The 18,126-nt window shown below is 45.6% G+C and overlaps 4 protein-coding genes across 4 annotated transcripts in view; 2 read left to right on the top strand and 2 right to left on the bottom strand.

Annotated features, from left to right (window-relative positions):
- On the bottom strand, positions 1–1,870 carry nrn1lb (neuritin 1-like b; the record flags this gene model as incomplete). The annotated part of the gene is made up of 3 exons (XM_083690874.1): positions 1–307; positions 480–627; positions 1,864–1,870. 3 exons carry the CDS (start codon positions 1,868–1,870, stop codon positions 1–3), a joined length of 462 nt encoding a protein of 153 aa, XP_083547000.1.
- A 6,194-nt stretch (positions 1,871–8,064) lies between these two features.
- Positions 8,065–9,789, bottom strand: thap11 (THAP domain containing 11). Its single transcript, XM_083691443.1, has one exon. The coding sequence runs from the start codon at positions 9,680–9,682 to the stop codon at positions 8,843–8,845; it is 840 nt and encodes a 279-aa protein (XP_083547569.1). The 5' UTR covers positions 9,683–9,789; the 3' UTR covers positions 8,065–8,842.
- Positions 9,790–10,091: 302 nt separating this feature from the next.
- cenpt (centromere protein T) lies at positions 10,092–15,452 on the top strand. Its single transcript, XM_083691405.1, has 13 exons — positions 10,092–10,155; positions 10,884–10,989; positions 11,124–11,247; positions 11,471–11,627; positions 11,741–11,834; positions 12,007–12,143; positions 12,252–12,309; positions 12,523–12,668; positions 12,785–14,116; positions 14,235–14,334; positions 14,459–14,626; positions 14,831–14,935; positions 15,060–15,452. The coding sequence occupies exons 2-13, from the start codon at positions 10,901–10,903 to the stop codon at positions 15,190–15,192; spliced, it is 2,643 nt and encodes an 880-aa protein (XP_083547531.1). The 5' UTR covers positions 10,092–10,155; positions 10,884–10,900; the 3' UTR covers positions 15,193–15,452.
- Positions 15,453–15,968: 516 nt separating this feature from the next.
- Positions 15,969–18,126, top strand: part of gfod2 (glucose-fructose oxidoreductase domain containing 2) — a gene marked incomplete at its 3' end in the record, with an annotated part of 2,404 nt that continues 246 nt past the window's right edge. Inside the window, exons 1-2 of the mRNA XM_083690873.1 lie at positions 15,969–16,222; positions 17,271–17,679. Coding sequence (XP_083546999.1) covers positions 17,427–17,679 — 253 coding nt within the window. The 5' untranslated portion in view covers positions 15,969–16,222; positions 17,271–17,426. The remainder of the gene's footprint in view (positions 16,223–17,270; positions 17,680–18,126) is intronic.

Here is an 18,126-nt window from a genome sequence, read left to right as displayed (position 1 = left end):
CTAGATCCTGAGTAAAAGTAGGAGAGAGGTACATGCCGGGAGCAGAAGTGTGGTAAAGGTGGGGCCATGGTGGTTTGCGTGCCCTTTCAGAGTCTCTTGATTGGTCTGGTCTGACGTGGGTGGGCTCTGGGGGGGTGCGGCCACGGTGGTGGGTGGTATTGTGGTGCGGCTGGCACACATGTCATAGAGGTTTCCGGAAAACTGTGTCTTCCTGGACTCTTGCCTCAGAGACTCCCACACGGCTGCCGCATCCCCAGGGCAACCAACCAGTGCCGTGTTTGCACACACGTGGAACGCACCCCATGACCTGCGAGGGTCCAGACATAACAACAGTTGATTGGTCAGAAACGTCAATCTGATTTTGTGAATATAACTGGATCTGAAAATGTAATGTGACAACAATACTATACATGGAAGGGAGGGGAGGGGGCACATGATTCAGATAAGGTGTCCAAGTGGAGTGGGAGAGAGAGGTGTACCTGCAGATTGTGTCAATGTCCTGTGTGTTGGGGTCTTTCTGTGTGTCACCCAGACTGTCCCCCAGAGTGAGCAGACACTGAGCGAAGCTCTTGTAGATGGAGCCACAGGAGCTAGGGATGGCTGCAGCCGAACTCACAGTGACTAGGCCTGAGAGAAGGGGTTAGAGAGCATTAATGTGGACATCAAAAAAAAAAATTTGGGCTTCTGGCATTACGACTGCCAATGGCCCCTGGTGTGAGCATTGATTACTTTGTCTCATGATGACTGTTAGATAGATGATTCCCTTACTTAAATAAATGTATTTGTTGTAAGTTGCTTTGGATAAAGGCGTCTGCTAAATGCCATAAATGTAAATGTAAATGTAAATCTCATCGCAAAGTGAGTGATATGCTGGTGTGTAATATGAACTGTTAAACACAGGAAAAACAATCTTGTCAAGTCTCTCTTCTAAAAGAGATCTCATTGAATGTGGATATTGAATACTAGATAAATAAAGGTAAAACAAATAAATGATAAAGAAGAAGAATATTTCAAATATCAACATATTTAAAGGAATATCATATTAAAATCAATATTGTGCATCAATCAATTACCCTGCTGTGCTGTTCACTGCTTCAACTGCTTCATTGAAAAGTTAACTTTAGCTTTCTCCTTCTCATTCTCATACTCATCAACTTCACTGCACAAATTAGTATAGTTACATCACGCTCATGTATGTGTGTGTGTGTGTGTGGGTGTGGGTTAGGGTATGTATGGCCAGTATGCATACGAACACACTTACATATTAGAAGGTATGCGCAGCAGGACTATACAATTCCATGGTGACTATGTAATGAATGAGTCCTCTCTGTACCACTGCACAGTTTTCTCTTGCTCTGGTCCCCTAATGCTCATCACATGTAGGCCTAAATTATTTCTCTCTCCCAATGTAACATTCATATGGGCCTCTAGTCAACAGGCCAGAAAGAACTGCCTCCCTTTGTCTGTTAAACCTCAGTGGGACAGGGATACCCCATATGTCCCTGAAGTCCCTGAGCAACTAGAATGGGATGATGGATACACACACACACACACACACACACACACACACATGCACGGCCACACACCCACACACACACAGGCACGCATGCACGTACGCACACATGCACGCACACACTCACACACACATGCATGCACGCATGCACGGCCACACACCCACACACACACGCACGTATGTACGCACGCACACACGCACGCACGCACACACACAGCATTGTTCTGAACATGAGAGAACCTTGAGTATTTCATTAGGATAAGTGCATTTGTAAACCTCTCTCTCCTCCATTTCAGAATGGATTCGAAAAGAAATCCTTTAACACTGCTCTGCTTTCCTGACCAACCCACCTGCCATCTCTCTATAAGAGAAACACCACTCTTGCCTTTCTGTTCATCACATTACATTTGAGATAAATGTTCTTTTTTTTTTTTTAAAACAATGTATACAATGAGAATGAAACAAAACATAATAAGAGAGTTAAAATGAGATACATTCTGCTTTTGGAGCATGTCACAGGTCACCTTACACATGTCACACACAAACAAACTGAGCTAGGGACAGAAACACAAAAGTACGCACGCACACACACACACACACACACACACACACACACACACACACACACGCACACACACACAAATGACTCTAGACAGAGGAAAAAACATCCTTACTGAAATAAAGAGCAACAGGCAGGAGGAGAGTCACGGTGCCGGCATGGGACCTCATACTCAACTGGCCCGACTGAGTCCAGCGGAGCTCCAACCACTAAATCAGCGTCTCTGGTCGGATGTTCACAGCAGCGTTATAATCCCAGAGAGAATGTGGGTGTCGTCTGAGCGTGAGAAGTCCCGTCATCGGTTTGTGAGTTCATCAGAGCGCAACAGTAGAGTAGAACGCCCGGCCACAGCACACTGGATTATCAACACAGGGGACTGGCAAGAGGGTGTGTGTGTGTGTGTGGGGGGGGGGGGGGCAAGCTGTAGAGCTTGGGGGCCAGGAACAGCGTCACATCATCGCAGACCGTATTAGAGCATTCTCATTTCTGGTCTTTAGTATTAAGTAGTATTAGTAGAGGTATACATTTTGTAGAAGTATTAAAATACATTTCGTAAAGTATTAAAAACAGGTTGTGTGTAAATAGTGAGGAAGAGAGGCGGAGAGAAAGGTAGTGAGAAACATGGCCGTTATATGGACAGAACCTGGACATACCCTCTTAAATGTAGGTCAGAAAGCGAGGACTGGCATCACGTAAACATGTTGCACAGCCACATTTACTCGTTGTCTCTCTACCCGTAGGTGCCCGGCTGTGCGGCATTTCCAGGGCAGCAGTGCAGGCTGTGCTAGATAAAACAATATGATGTTTGGGGAGAAGCAGGCAGATGGATGAGATCCCAGTGAGGATTAGAGTCACGCCCACCTGGGAGAGGAGCTCAGACTCCCCAGTCCCTGGGAATAGCAACCCCCTCAGGAATGATCTGCCCCCTACAGGAGTCAGGACCTCAGCCCTACGCAGCAGCCAGGGGAAGGGGTTAGTAGGGGGGAAATGGGGACGTGTGAGAAGGATAGGGATCTATGTGTATGTACTGTATGTGGAAGTACAGATCATGGAATTTCAAACAAGCAGCCCCTACCTCCCAGAGTCCTGACCAATCCTGAGACACCTCAGCCTCAATGCCAACCCATTCAATGCCAACCCATTCTGGATGAGCCTCTTCATATTTCATTGAGATACTGTCTTATTAAAATACAACCCCCCCCCCCCCCCCCATCCACCTCCCCCCCCTCCCCCCAGATGGCTGGTGTTTGGTGCATTAGTAGATAAGTCCTGTTTCACATCTGTAGACTGATACAGTCACACAGGAGGAAGGCTATCTCATCTCAATGTTAATCTGCAGCTTAACTTTAACATTAACTACTGAATAATCTGACTGCCTCTGGAGCTACCTGGTATGGCTCTGGGTAGACCTGTGTGTGTGTGTGTGTGTGTGTGTGTGTGTGTGTGTGTGTGTGTGTGTGTGTGTGTGTGTGTGTGTGTGTGTGTGTGTGTGTGTGTGTGTGTGTGTGTGTGTACTGTGAGAGCTTTCAGAGTGATAGTGTGAATACGAGTCTTTGTGTTTATGCTTATTGTGGCCACCCTGCAAAAATGCACCCCCTTTAGAGAACTTTGGGTATAAAAATGTTCTGTCAATGACTGTGGTTAGAGTCTGTGTGTGTGTGTGTGTGTGTGTGTGTGTGTGTGTGTGTGTGTGTGTGTGTGTGTGTGTGTGTGTGTGTGCGTGCGTGCGTGCGTGCGTGTCTGTGAAGTAAGGGGGAGATGAATACCAGTCTCACAATAACAACCAGAAACAGGGGGAGAGGGATTAGGACACACAACATTTCTTTCTTCTGTTCTCACTGAAACACAATCTCGTACTAATTGAACCAAAAGCAATCATGCACCTTAACTCATTTAGTGCCGAGGGTGAATAAAGTCACCCAAATGATCAACATTCTTGAGTGCCAAAGGTGACTTTATTCTCCAAAAACGCATAAATTATGATCCATCATTTTGTAACCAATCAAAGTATTGTTGCTAGGTAAATACCACATAAAACACTTGGCACTCTAGGTGGTGAGTGTTCCGGAATTCTTTGGTAGTTAGTGAGTTAAGAAGACATTGGACCACAGAAATGATGCACACACACTTTATTAGCCTGGCTCTCCCCCCTTCAGCACTTTCACAGCCTACCCCCTGCATTTTGCATGAGACTCTATAGCCTACTATGGATAGGCTTTTTTGTGTACACCGGTGTATATTGTGTTTTATCTTGTCTGTTGTATTTTTTATGAACTGATGCTGCGCAACACATTGCCTCTCTGAGGACATTAACGTTTTCTGAATCTGAATCTGAAAATCCCAGTCTATCTTACTGTAGCAAAAGGATTCCAGCAAGGCATAAGGCTGATATAGAGGCACAATTATCACATTTCTGTTTAATCTCCCACTGTCCAGTGTCAGGTATGTTTATATAGATTTGAACTATGTAAAATAAGTAGGAGGAAAGCTTAAGTCAGATAAACCATATGCGCATGATGTGTAAGACTGTTAGTGTGCTCCTCTGTGGCTCAGTTAGTAGAGCATGGTGTTAACAATGCTACGGTTGTGGGTTTGATTCCCGCTGGGACCATATATACTGAAAAATGTATGCACTCACTGCAATGTAAGTTGCTTTGGATAAAAGCGTCAGCTAAATGGCATATATTATAAGTTGCATATGAATTGAATAGAGAGAACAAGGGCTCAGACAAACTTCAAACAAAGACACCATGTCTTACAGCAGTATACAACACAGCGGCCATCCAAACTAACTGAGAGCAACAGGGCTATATACACTAACTGAACACTTTATTAGGAACACTATACTAATACTGGGTAGGGCCCCCCTCTGCTCTCAAAACAGCCTCAATTCTTCGTGGCACTGATTGCACAAGATGTTGGAAACATTCCTTTGATTCTGGTCCATGATGACATGATTGCATCACGCAATTCCTGCTGATTTTTCAGGTGCACCTTCAAGCTGTGAATCTCCCGTTCTACCACATCCCAAAGGCGTTCTATTGGATTCAGATCCGGTGACTGGGAAGGCCAGTGAAGAACACTGAACTCACTGTCATGTTCATGAAACCAGTTTGAGACAACTTTTGCTTTGTGACATGGTGCATTATCATGCTGGAAGTGGCCATTAGAAGATGGGTAAATTGTGGCCATGAAGGGATGCACATGGTCAGCAACAATTCAAGCATTCAAGCAGTGATTGATTGGTATTAACAGGCCCAAAGTGTGCCAAGAAAACATGGCCCACACCATTACACCACCTCCACCATGAGAAGGTGTACAGGTGTTCCTAATAAAGTGTTCATTGAGTGTATATTCCTTCAATGATGCAGAGACTCTCATCCATGCATTTATAACATCCAGACTGGACTACTGCAACAGTGTCCTCTATGGCACCACCAACAGTGCTCAACAGACTCCAATACGTAAAGTCAGCTGCCCATTTGCTTACCTGCTCCAGTGACCACATCACTCCGGTCCTTTAAAATCTTCACTGGCTCCCAGTCAGATTCAGAATTCAGTTCAAGATTCTCCTTACCACCTACAAGGCCCTCAGCAACCCCTCAGGCACACCCTACCTTTCTGACCTCCTCCATCAACAAACCCATACCCACAGCCTCCAGTCAGCTGATGCCAATCTCCTTGTCCCTATCACCAGGACTAAGCACAGAACCTAGGGGGACCGGGGCCTTCCCTATTGCAGCCCCCACTCTTTGGAACACTCTCCCAAAGCACATCAAGGAATCCAACACAGTCTCCTCCTTCAAACGTTCCCTCAAAACGCATCTTTTTAAACTTGCTTTTAATGTCTAGTACCTTTCCCTCTCCCTTGGTCTATCAGGACCTGACTTTCTTTGCTGTCTGTGCTTTTTGTTTTTATTGCTTTATTTGTTTGTTATTGCTTGTGTCCTCCATGGATGTAAAGTCTCTTTGAGTACTGAGAAAAGCACGATATGAAATAAATATATTATTATATAGACTTGCCAAGGCTAACAAGGACAAAAGAAATGGGACATAAGAGATAAATGTAATAGACTTGCAAGCATGAGAAAATATGTCTGGAGCAAGGCATAGTAATGTGGTCATTCACTCATGTCACAAGATGACCACGGAGAGCTTTGGGAGTGCATTTTCGGATAGACGATTCTCACAAATTGTTTGTTTTGTAAAACCCACACATGTTGACGTCAAAACAGTGCTACACTTTAATCTTGTAATACCCTTTCATAACATAGGTTTTTCTCCCTGAGAGGCAGATGAGCTGCATTAATTTTTTGGGGCATTTCACTTCATTCATATTACATAATTAGGCACTAAGGGAGAGGGAGAGAGACAATGAACTAACAAGGCATGAGAGGCTTTACTGTGTAGAGGAAGGGAGAGGAAGGGAGAGAGTTATGTGAAAGAGGTGACTGACAGTGCTGGATTAAGTCATTACATAACTCTACTGGGAGTAGAGAATAAATCCAGATGAGATTAGGATCAGGACCCTCCTTCTCCCCATCCATTCCTCTCTCTCATCTCTCTGACACACACACACTCTAACCACAGTCATTGAATTTCTATACCCAAAGTCCAAATAGGGGTGCATTTTGCAGGATGAACACAATAAGGACAAATACAAAAACTCACATTCACACTATCACTCCGAAAGCTCATACACATGCGTGCACACACACACACACACACACCAACAACATTGCTACACAGATTAGCTACACGATAGGACACAGCTGTTATACTCTAATCTGTTTCGGTGCCCTGAGATCCTCTCTGTTGGTGGCAGCCTTTAGCAGGGCCTCAGAGACTCCCCCTGCTGCTAACCAGCAGAACAACACCCCCAGCTTCTCCTTCCTTTGATCTGTACTGATGTGATAGAACTTGACTTCAATCAGGCATATGGCTTTCACCTTTCTTGTGCTTTCAGATTAGAGAAAATAATGAGGAGGACTGGAGGCCACTTTAGTGGAGACCACTTTAGACAAATGAGATGTGCAGTGTCCAAACTCTTCACCCTTTCTCCTGAAGTGTGGACTTGTGCACTTCTACATATGGATTCAAACAAGAATGGATTTGTGAAAGAACCCAAGCTTACACCGACAATATGCTTTTAGTCCACATTTCAGGAGAATGGTGGAGAACTGGAATACAGTAATGGACTCAGTTATTCTCAGCAATGACATCCAACCTTTCTTCAGGCAATCAATTACTGTGATTAGTCTGTCTTGCTAACTATACAGAATCATGTTACATATATCATTTTGTGAGCCCCTCCACATCTCACATTTAAGTCACAGACAGACAGAAAGGAAGAGAAAACGAAAGGCACTGAAAGCTTTTATCTTACTGCCATCTACAGTAAAAATGTAGAGCTGCAACTTTGGAGAGTTCAAACCATAGGAAGACCAAAATCATCCCCACTGTAACCTGTTCAGAATTCTAAATACCTTTGGGCCTATATAATGAAGATGTTGAGTTTGATAAAGCCATGCCATTACCATATAATGCAAATGGAGATACGGAAAAACAGAGGTAACTGTCATCACGTAACACAAGTTTCTGTGTTTCTGGATATTGTGTACAAAATGTGTACAATATCCATACATATAGCATCCTCAAATTCTTTGTGAGTCCAATCTGATGGGTCACACTTTTTCCACTGTCTTTCTGTAGCAATGTACTGTGTGTTTGCAAGCTCTATGTCTTTGAATAGATGTCTGTTTCAATAGAAAATGCTGTAGGTAAGAGGGGAATAAATGTCAGAGGAACCTTGCTGTGAGGCCCACTCATGAAGTGAACAACTCCTACACACCCCTTGACTGGCACTCACATGAAATTACCATAAATATCCCTACAGTGTATAGCCGTGACATAATATTCTAGTAACAATAGCTCTAGGATATCATAATGCCCATAAATCAATAGTACATAAAGAAAGAACTCATACACATGCTATTTCAAAATGAAATTTACTTCAAATCGATATGGTTTCAGAACAGTCATTCATTCCATGTAGGTGATAGCTGTCAGGTCAAAGTTCAACAGTCAAAGGTTAACATAACATCCTGTGTGTGGCGACTCTCTGCAGATATCAAACAGGAGGAGAGGGTTGAGGCACAAGGTCAGTGTACCTTTTGATGCTTAAATGTCCTACAATCAGATGCAGACTCAGATCACACTGATCTGACGGAAACAGGCACCTTTCAAGCACATGCCCTGCACGTCTCCATCTCCCCGACAGAGTCCAGAACAACATTGGTTTTAGAGGACGGTCTCTGAGCCGGTGCTGAAGTAGTCTAGTGGATACAAGTGAGGGGGGAATTCAGCTGCAGACACTAACAAACAAACAAACAAACACAAATCGCTTATCACAACAAAACATAGCCTAATTTATAATCTTGTCCACCTGCAGGTCTAGCCTATGCGAGAGCTGAGTTCATAAAGTTGCAGGCTTGTTGGCACTTGCCTTGAACAACTCCACCCGCTGCTGGTGGGTGGACTAAATGGGCAATGTTTTAGGCAACTATGGGATTATCTCTATCAACTAGCTAGCCAACAATAGAATTAGTAGTCGAAAGTGGCTATCTCCTCTATTGAAAATAAATTGTCGTCGCTTTCGTACAAAAGAGGGTTTCCACTGTTCTCCTTGGGTCGCTTGTTGTCGTCTTCTCTGTTTGAGTCTTAGGTCGCGCCGGTCTAGCTATCTATCCTCTCGGTGGAAATAGTGTGGGTCACATCTTCTTCCTACCGGCCACAGCGGCCACCGCGGCCCCGGCGGACAGCAGACGGTCCCGCTCCCGCACCTCCTCCTGCAACTTGGCTTCGGTTACGCGCAGCTGGCGGATGGTTGCCTTCATCTCCTTCATTTTTACTTCCATGAGCGCGATAATATCCCGTTGCTCGTTCAGCTTTCGCAGCAGTTCGGCCGAAGTGGTCCCGGTGGTCAGTGAGTAGCAATGGTCCAGCGGGCTGCTGACGACGCTGTAATGCTGAACAGGAGCTGCGACGTCCGGGAGCCAGGTCAGGTCGGTCGAGCTGGAGACAACTGCGGTGATGCTGGCCCCGTCTCCCTGCGCGGGCAAATTGACTGGGCCGAGGTATTCGCCATTCTGGCCTATCTGCACAACGGTAGGGTTATCATTGCCGGTCTCTGTGCCAGGGTCTGTTCCTGCATCGCTCTGTGCGGTTTCAGCGTCAGCAGGAGCTGTCGAAACAACGTTAGTGATGACAATGCTGGAAGTAGGAGCTGGAGCAGGGGTAGAAGTAGCTGCTGCGGACACTTTCCTGTTCCTGCCCCTTCGACTCTTGCGTTCATTCACTCCCCTTAGTGGGAAGAGGGTCGGAACTCGAATGGTATAGGTCTTTCTTCCACCTGGGAAGTGGACGCTACAGACTCGGTGTCCCGTTGTGGGTTGGAAGGTACTGAAACAGCCGCTCACCCCGGCCCGGGAGATGTTCTTCAACCAAATCTCCCTTTGCGTGGTATCTTTCGGAAATGTGTAAAACCGCAGCTGTCTATCCCGATGCGAGTTGTTGTAGCAGCCAGGAACACAGCAGGTGAATCCAGGCATGTTTATTCCAACGCAAAGCTAATATATTGGTTATTCTATTTAAGTTATATCTAATTTATTTTTGTTTCGTTCTTCTCCGCGCTGTTATCAAGCCCAGCGGCCTCAAAGCGGAACTACACGTCCCACAATGCTTACAACTTCCTGTTTTGGTTCACTAGCAGGCTCGTTCAGAAAATGTTGAATTTTGATCAATGTTGCGCACAATTGATATCGATTACACCATATTTATGTGTAGATATCAAAGCTGATTATTATTGTGACCGATTTGAACCCCTAACCCCTGTGTCACTGCTCCCCAGACAAGTGTCAATCAGGACTAAGAACTTCTTAGAAACTACATTTCCCAAATGTGTGTCCTAATCGGTTTCCGCCTCTCGCGAGATTTTCTCTTGAATAAATGCGGGAGTCAAACAACTTCTACAGATTAAGCGGTGGTAGCTACCTAGCGATCTAGCTAAAGGGTGTCAAGTCAAGTAAGTAGCTACGTTTTTGTAAGTGTCTTGTTCGATTTCAAGGGAAAACACGTCAACGGAATCGCAAAACATGGAAATGATAGTCCTATTTAACGAGATTTGCTGGCTAACCGTACAGCTAGCTACGAGGTCGTTGTCATGTCAAATTCATTTCACCGTCGCTTTTTTGACATGTCTGTTTAGCTAGGTTGGTGACATCCACTAGCTAGTCAACTAGAGGAGGATCTCACTTTCAGAAATTGTATTTTTAAAGCAGCTATCAGAGATTTCTGTCTGCAGTGTCAACAACAAAAATGTAAACAATACTTTTTCCGAACATGATTTGAAGCTGTACATCCTTTGTTTACAGAATGTCAACAAAAACATAAACAAATAAAGTAACAAGTCCTTTCTTATTTATTTGATTATGAAGAGGTAACTACAGAACTTGATTTACTTTAATAAAGCTATTTCACTATTTATAATCACAATCAAGTAGTATTTTTCTTTTTTATGCTATGTAAATGATAGCTGCTAGCTATGTAAATGATATTCACAAAATGTTGTTGACAAAAAATAAATATACTCCTTGATTGTGATTAAGATGACTCCTAAATAGTTTTATTAAAGTAAATCGAGTTCTGTAGTTACCTCTTCATAATCAAATAAATATAAAGGACTTGTTACTTTATTTTGTATGTTTTTGTTAACTTTTTTTTTTTTTTTTTTTACTCTTGTTTACACAACAGAGTGAGAGTGATATGCAATGGATTCTGTCAATGAGGACGTGTCTGCTCGGATCCTCCTACAAAATGTCCTCCACACGGAACCGCCCAGGTCCCCGGTAACCCGCAGGTGAGCCCATATCGTTGTCTCCGTCCCGGTCCAAAAGTGTCATGGTGTATTGCATGCTTTGACATAGCAGCCTGTGATGCTACGAGATTATGTTCTCCTTTGAGGGATGATTCATTGAAATGTCCCTTCTCTAGTGTGTCTCAGGCTCAGCGTCCATCCTTAAGGGCCCAGCGTAGCGGCAGACTGAGGAGAAGTGACATTGGATCTCTAACTCCACAGGAGGCCCTGAAACGGAGCATTAAACAAAAGCTTCGTGAGGTAAGATGTCTGCTGGTTATGTGGTAGAGGATTATCTTGTTCCCCGATTCCAAACGGCCCCCTAGCCCCTATCTACCTGTAGGCACAAATTCTGATCCCCCACCCGACATCTGAGAGGACTAGATGACGATAACAATGCACATTGACAGTTTCAGCATCTTTACAATTCTCTCAAGGGATGGAGAAGTGCCCAGCTATTTCCATTCATCTTCCCTCTTTACAGAGCACCTCCAGGACATCTTTGCCACCCAGTAAGAGACGAACTGTATCAGCAGTGGTTAGGAAAATGAACACACCTGCCCCAGCGACAGGCTCTCTTATGTATGACGATGACGTCGACGTCACACCAAGGCACCTTCTCAGGGGAATCCTGCAGACAGGTGTGTGTGTGTGTGTGTGTGTGTGTGTGCGTGTGCGTAATAAATGTATTATTAGGCCATGACCTGTTGCTTACAGCAGTACTGTTCTCATCTCTCTCTTTCTGATGGGTCAGAACCAGAGACGTCTCTGCTGTTTCAAGACCGACCTGTCATAAAGGAGCCAGAGCTCCTCTCTGCAGACTCCAGTCTCCACAGCAACCACCCAAGGTACTGTACAAAAACTAACAATGTCCTCAGGTGTGCAGTCAGGATCCACCACCTGCTGCAACAACTTTTAAACATGTTTAATATTACACAGTGTTTGACACTAGTTGATTGTGTGCGTGTGTATTAAAAACGCTGTATTAAAAACCTGGTTTGTTGTGTCTGTGACTCCTAGTACGGGGCTGTCTGGGTTGGATTTGCCTGACATGACCACAGTAAACCTGACCAACACTGTGAAGGGGCTGAGCAGGAAGCGACCACGCAGGAGCCTCAATGTAACCGCGTTCGAGAGGCATCTGGAACGCGGTGAAGGTATGGGTCAGGGTCAGGGTCAGCATGTGGTTTAGCGTGTGTGACTGTATTAGTCGTTTGGTAATGTGATTGTGGATTCTTTGTGAGCACTTGTGTTTTCCAATGCAGGTGAGGGAAGTGGCGACTCTGCGGAGGACCTTTCAACACTGTCACAGCACTCTTTAAGGTAAAGAGCTCCGATCTCACTGCCCCCGCACTTAAAACAAAATAGCTCTATTATTGCAATGCAGCATTGACAGCTCTGTTGTGTGTATTGCCTACTTTAATATGTTTTGAGAATGATTGTGTTATTATGATTGGCCAGCAGAGATGTGAAACTCTCAATGAAAGTCAACAGTGAATAGCAGGACTAAAATGTTCCCTCGCATTTCTTCTCTAGTTCCGCTACCCTCAGTCTGAAAACACCCTTTGTGGACGTTAAGAATGAGGAAAGGGGACTTCTGAGGAAGGTAGCAAATCGTCCAAAAATCAGTGTGGAGGAATTTGACAATGCCGTACAGAATCGACAGAAGGGTGGAAACCCTGGTAAGCTGCTCCTTCAGTATCCTTCCTGCAAATGTTTATATTCTCTAAAACAAATGTTTTACACATCTCACTGTCTCCCTATCTCCTCCCCCTCTGTCTCACTTTCTTGCTCTCAGAGTTGAGTTTTGGGGACGATCGTCAGGGACTCGGTGAACCAGGAATCACCCTGGGGATGAGTGACCTCGCAGACTCTGACATCACTAATGATATCTTCATCAGCAAAACCACACTCTACGCCCATCCTGTCACCACGGGAACAACATCCTCTATTGCCACGCAGGACAAAGACACTGTGTCATCAACACAGATCCTGCAAGAGTTTGAGGCTGTGAAGGATGTGGAAGAGAGAGAGAAAGAAGAGGTTGAGGACCAAAGAGATGAAGAAGAGCAGATGGAAGTGGAGAACAGAGATGAAGAAGAGTTGTCTGGAGAGGATGAGGAAAGAGAGGGCTCTGTAAGACAGGAGGGGGTCGAATCCACATCACCTACAGGGGAAGAGGAACTGGCTGAATCTGACACACAGGAAGAAGAATTGCCTGTGTCACAGACAGAACAAGAAGTAGCTGGATCTCAGGGAGAAGAAGAAGATGTAGCTGAATCTCAGATAGGGGAGGAAGATGTAGCTGAAGCCCAGACAGAAGAAGAAGAAGAAGAAGAAGAAGAACCTAAATCTGAGATAGGGGAGGAAGATGTAACTGAATCCCAGACAGAAGGTGAAGATGTACCTGAATCCCAGACAATAGAAGATGTACCTGAATCCCAGATAGAAGAAGATGTACCTGAATCCCAGACAGAAGAAGATGTACCTGAATCCCAGACAGAAGAAGATGTACCTGAATCCCAGTCAGAAGAAGATGTACCTGAATCCCAGACAGAAGAAGATGTACCTGAATCCCAGTCAGAAGAAGATGTACCTGAATCCCAGACAGAAGAAGATATACCTGAATCCCAGTCAGAAGAAGATGTGCCTGAATCCCAGACAGAAGAAGATATACCTGAATCCCAGACAGAAGAAGATGATGTAGCTGAGTATATCAGCCGCAGAGCCCATCGCTCAGAAGGCGGAGTCAAGGTGCCAGTGATGATGGAGGGAGGGAGGGGCTACAAGAGCATGGGAGCAGAGCTCCGTCCAAGGTCAGAGGGTGGCACCACTGGTGAGTGGCACAGTGGGCCGGATGAGGTAGGTATTCAGAGCGACCACCACCACACTGTAACGCTTGGCAGTGTGCCACCTTCACCGTCGCCCCAGGGAAATGGACTAGAGACAGAAGGTTCTCGTAGAACAGAGGCCAGCTCTGGAAATGAAGAGAAGAAGAGCTGTATGTCTCCATTAGAGATCAATGAATCTGAGAACGACACATACCACAGCAGCACCTCACCCCCGCAACCAATCACTGCCCAGAGCCCAGCAGACCCAGAGGAGGATTGGGTAGAGGAGGAGGAGGAGGGTGAGGATAGTGCACAGAGTCAAGGTTGTGTGTGTGTGTGTGTGTGTGTGTGTGTGTGGGCGGCTGCATTTGGCATACGTGTACACGTGGAGTGTGACCCTGTGTATATTTCCTCCAGAGCTGTCCATGAAGACACCTGCATTTGTCAGAGAGAGGAGGAACGCTCTGCCCACTGATCCCCTGTCTACACCCACTGTTCTCAAAGATGTTCAGGCGAGGCAAGTCACTTACACACGTCTACCATTTCAAAATTAGTAGTTAAACTTTTTTTAGTGAATGCAGGCTACTGAGGCTAGTGTACTGGTGTGAATTAATCGGTGTGTTTGTGTTTTATGACTCCAGAGTTTCGACGGGGGCGGCAGCTAAAGTGAAGCCCAAGGTGGTGAGGGCGAAGCGGGCCGGACCAGCCAAGAAGGACCCTGGTCTTCCTAAAAGCTACATCATGAGCGTGTTCAAACACTTTGCCAAGACCAAGGTGTCTGCAGATGTTTACCCCGTCTTAAAAGAGATGTAAGAAACCAAACCCATCTTTTGAATATATGTGTTTTAATTGGTCAATCAAAATGGATTGTTGTTGATTTTACTCATGGATGTGTATGTTTCTAAGAGATTAATTAATTAATTGATGGAATGTATTATAACAGAATGGATGCACTGGGACTATGTACCATCACTTGTATTGATCAGCGAACTGATATGAGATTTTTTGTCCAGAATGGAGCGCTACTTTGACCGGCTGGCTGATGACTTGGAGACATATGCTGCCCATGCGAAGAGGAAGACCATTGAGGTGGAGGACGTAGAACTGCTGATGCGGAGGTGTGTGTGTGTGTGTGTGTGTGTGTGTGTGTGTGTGTGTGTGTGTGTGTGTGTGCGCGCGTGTGTGTGCGTGTGTGCGCGTGTGTGTGCTCTCTCAAACTCTAACCGCCTCTTTCCTCCTCAGGCAGGGGTTTGTGACTGACAGCATGCCAGTGAATGTGTTGATAGAGAAGTATCTCCCAATGGAATACCGCAAGCTCCTCATCCCTGTGGCAACCAGCGGAAATTATGTTATTCCCAAACAGAGGAGACGATGATAAAGCCCTCATCTTATCCTTGTGTATATTGTGTGTCCTTTTCACAAATGGGATATGTAAACAGATATTAATACTACTCTGTTGTTCTTGTATGTGATTAGGTGTATGTCTACTACCAGCTGTTAATGTATGTGACATATATTGTGACACACACATACCCAGAACAAGACTCTGTATTTGTTTGATGAGGCATGTAATTGAATTTTGTGTCCTGTTTGTCTTTTATATATAAAGAGTTATTATCACTGCAATAAATTGGTTTGATTGAATCTGCATTCAAGTTCCTTTGAGGCCATGTTTTAGAAGTGTGTGTGTGTGTGGATTCATTCATTAGGGGGGAGTATTGGGCCATATTTGAGGATGAGAACAGAAGAGACTGAGGAGGGGCCCAAAGGGTCACGGTCTCCAGTCCAGAAATCTAACTTGAAAGACTCCAAACCAGAGCCTAAAATGCAGACTATGGCACCTGTTTGTAGGCATTCACACCAAACAAAGTCCCTCTCGTTGTACCCGGCTATTTAGCTCACCTGGCCCTCACAAGCTGTTCACTTCACCGGCACAGTCAACAGTTTTGATCGGCACAGTCAACAGTTTTGATCGGACAAGTCATGCAACCACGAACCCCCCCTCCCAACGCGCAGAAAGCATCCCGATACAAAGTATCCCCAATCGAAACCAGTCCGGCTGGTGCTCGAAAGGATGGGCGTGACTGGAATTTTGCCCTGACTGACTGGCTATATACTGCGCAGACGCGTCAGTCAACATCGAGAGAGACGGATGCTGGGCGAACACGGATGCGCGAAATTAAATGCACTTCGAGTAGATTGAAGACCTGAGTGTGAAGACCTGAAGACATCTGTTCTGAAATCAACAAGTTTCGACCTGACCGCGAGTGGAAATGGCAGCAAGCCTCGTAGCCACAGGACTCGGAGTCTGATTGTTGAAAGTCCGACTGCGTCTGCCTGGGGGCCGCCACGGCATCGCCGCGGATCCCACTTTTGGCGACAGAGGAAGAGTCTTCGAGCTAAGCGTAGGTAACTAGTTTGCTCACTAAGTGAAGAACTGATCAGCTAATTGAATATGATTAACAGGTCACAAAAATGTTTTAACAGTATGATCAGTATACAGGCTTTCTTTTGCGTCTGCCTTCATCATGAGTAAAGCTAAGTTAGCTAGCTAACTACAACAGCCAAGCTAGCTAGCTTATCAGCCAGAGAAACGACATCTTTCAAAAATGCAAGTCGTGTTTCATGAAACAAAGTCATGGCTAGGATCCGGGGGTGTGATTGCACACATCCCGTTTGCCAGCTGGTTATGGCTCATCACAACCCACTGATCGAGCTATATTGGTCATTTAGTACATGTCGGATATATCAGCTGGATGGATAGCGATTCTTGGATCGATGGATGGATGGATAGCGATTCTTTTGTGCTTTTCTGTGCGGCAGGTGCATGCTCTCTGTCTGTCTTTGGCATGCAAATAAGGTCGCGTCACCAAGGCCAGCTGTCCGGGTGTGACCCAGCACATCATTGTACCGTGTACTGAAACAACACCTTGTCTCTCTGTTTAGTACACTCATCATTATCATAGTACTACACTTCAGAGTTGGTGAAGTTTAGTGACATCTCGCACACGCACGGTGATAACACCGGTCCTTATCTATCCTCTAGATAAACATTGCTACACGCTGTTCAAAGCACACTTTGTTCTAGGCGCAGTTTATTGAACCCTCTGTTGTATCATTGTTTTATGAATAGTAAGTGTGCCCAAACTGACAATAGATCAGGGACACAGCTGGGGCAAACACACCTGCATGGGAGGACGCTTTATGGGCCGATGGTGTTGAGGGTGTGTTGAGGCATGTGTTTGGTTTGTCAGGGGAACCTTTTGAGGAATGGCATGTGAACTAGCAGCTCCTCTCTCAGACTGCTGATTACATAAGCTAGTTCATGTTGTCACACTCAAACAAACAGTACCATGTCATACTGTCTCCTTCTTCCGGATGGTTCTGTCGGACATAACCAAATCTTTTTTTATTTTCTAACTTTTTTTATTGTTGTATTTATTTATTTTACAGAGAGGGAAAAAAAAGGTCCTCTTCGTTGCCTGGCTACATTACCAGTTCCCTTTTTTCAGAGGAGAGCGGTGAGACATCGGAGGCTGCTGGGATGCTGGGAGGTCAGTGAGACCGGCGGTGGTGGAGACCAGGCGTGCGGAGGTGAGAATTGCAGCCATGTTGCCAGGCGTTGGAGTGTTTGGCACAGGGAGCACGGCGCGGGTGCTGGTTCCTCTGCTCCGGGAGGAAGGCTTTGAGGTGCACGCGCTGTGGGGCCGGAGTGAGGAGGAGGCGTGCTCCCTGGCGCGGGAGTTGGCCATTCCGTTTCACACCAGCCAATCGGACGATGTCCTGCTACGCCGTGAAGTTGACCTGGTCTGCATCTGTATCCCGCCCCCACTCACGCGGCAGATTGCTGTCAAAGCCCTGGGTAAGACCACACACACACACACACACACACACACATAAACACACACTTTGGTTATCTTGAGTCCAGCCCCACCCAGGAAGTGAGGCAGACTGGAGCTTGTTCCTTTCCCAAAAGGGGCATGGGTGATTACAGTAGCAACCACAGACACTCACACTCACTCACTCTGCATGGCAGCTGCAGGAAAGCATTTCTTTCACAGGCTTACATAAACAGTGTAAGGTCTGATGAGCACTGATAGTGGGTGCATTCCTCTTTAAATCTATGTGGACTTTAAATCTATTCCCCCCCCCCCCATTGCTGTCTCTCTCTCTCTCTCTCTCTCTCTCTCTCTCTCTCTCTCTGCTTCTCCATGTTTCTCCACCATTGTATGTCTCCATAGCTCCCCTTGTCTGTCTGTCTGTCTGTCTGTCTATTGTGCCCCCCCCCCCCTCTCTCTCTCTCTCTCTC

This window comes from Argentina silus (assembly GCF_951799395.1).
Source record: "Argentina silus genome assembly, chromosome: 19".
Classification (NCBI taxonomy): Eukaryota; Metazoa; Chordata; class Actinopteri; order Argentiniformes; family Argentinidae; genus Argentina; species Argentina silus.
This window is presented reverse-complemented; position numbering and strand designations above follow the sequence as displayed.

Coding starts and splice junctions, on each gene's coding strand:
- thap11 (XM_083691443.1), bottom strand. CDS start 9,682: ATGCCTGGATTCACCTGCTGTGTTCCTGGCTGCTACAACAACTCGCAT.
- cenpt (XM_083691405.1), top strand. CDS start 10,901: ATGGATTCTGTCAATGAGGACGTGTCTGCTCGGATCCTCCTACAAAAT. Junction 11,835..12,006: donor CTCCACAGCAACCACCCAAG/GTACTGTACAAA, acceptor TGTGACTCCTAG/TACGGGGCTGTCTGGGTTGG. Junction 14,627..14,830: donor TACCCCGTCTTAAAAGAGAT/GTAAGAAACCAA, acceptor TTTTTTGTCCAG/AATGGAGCGCTACTTTGACC.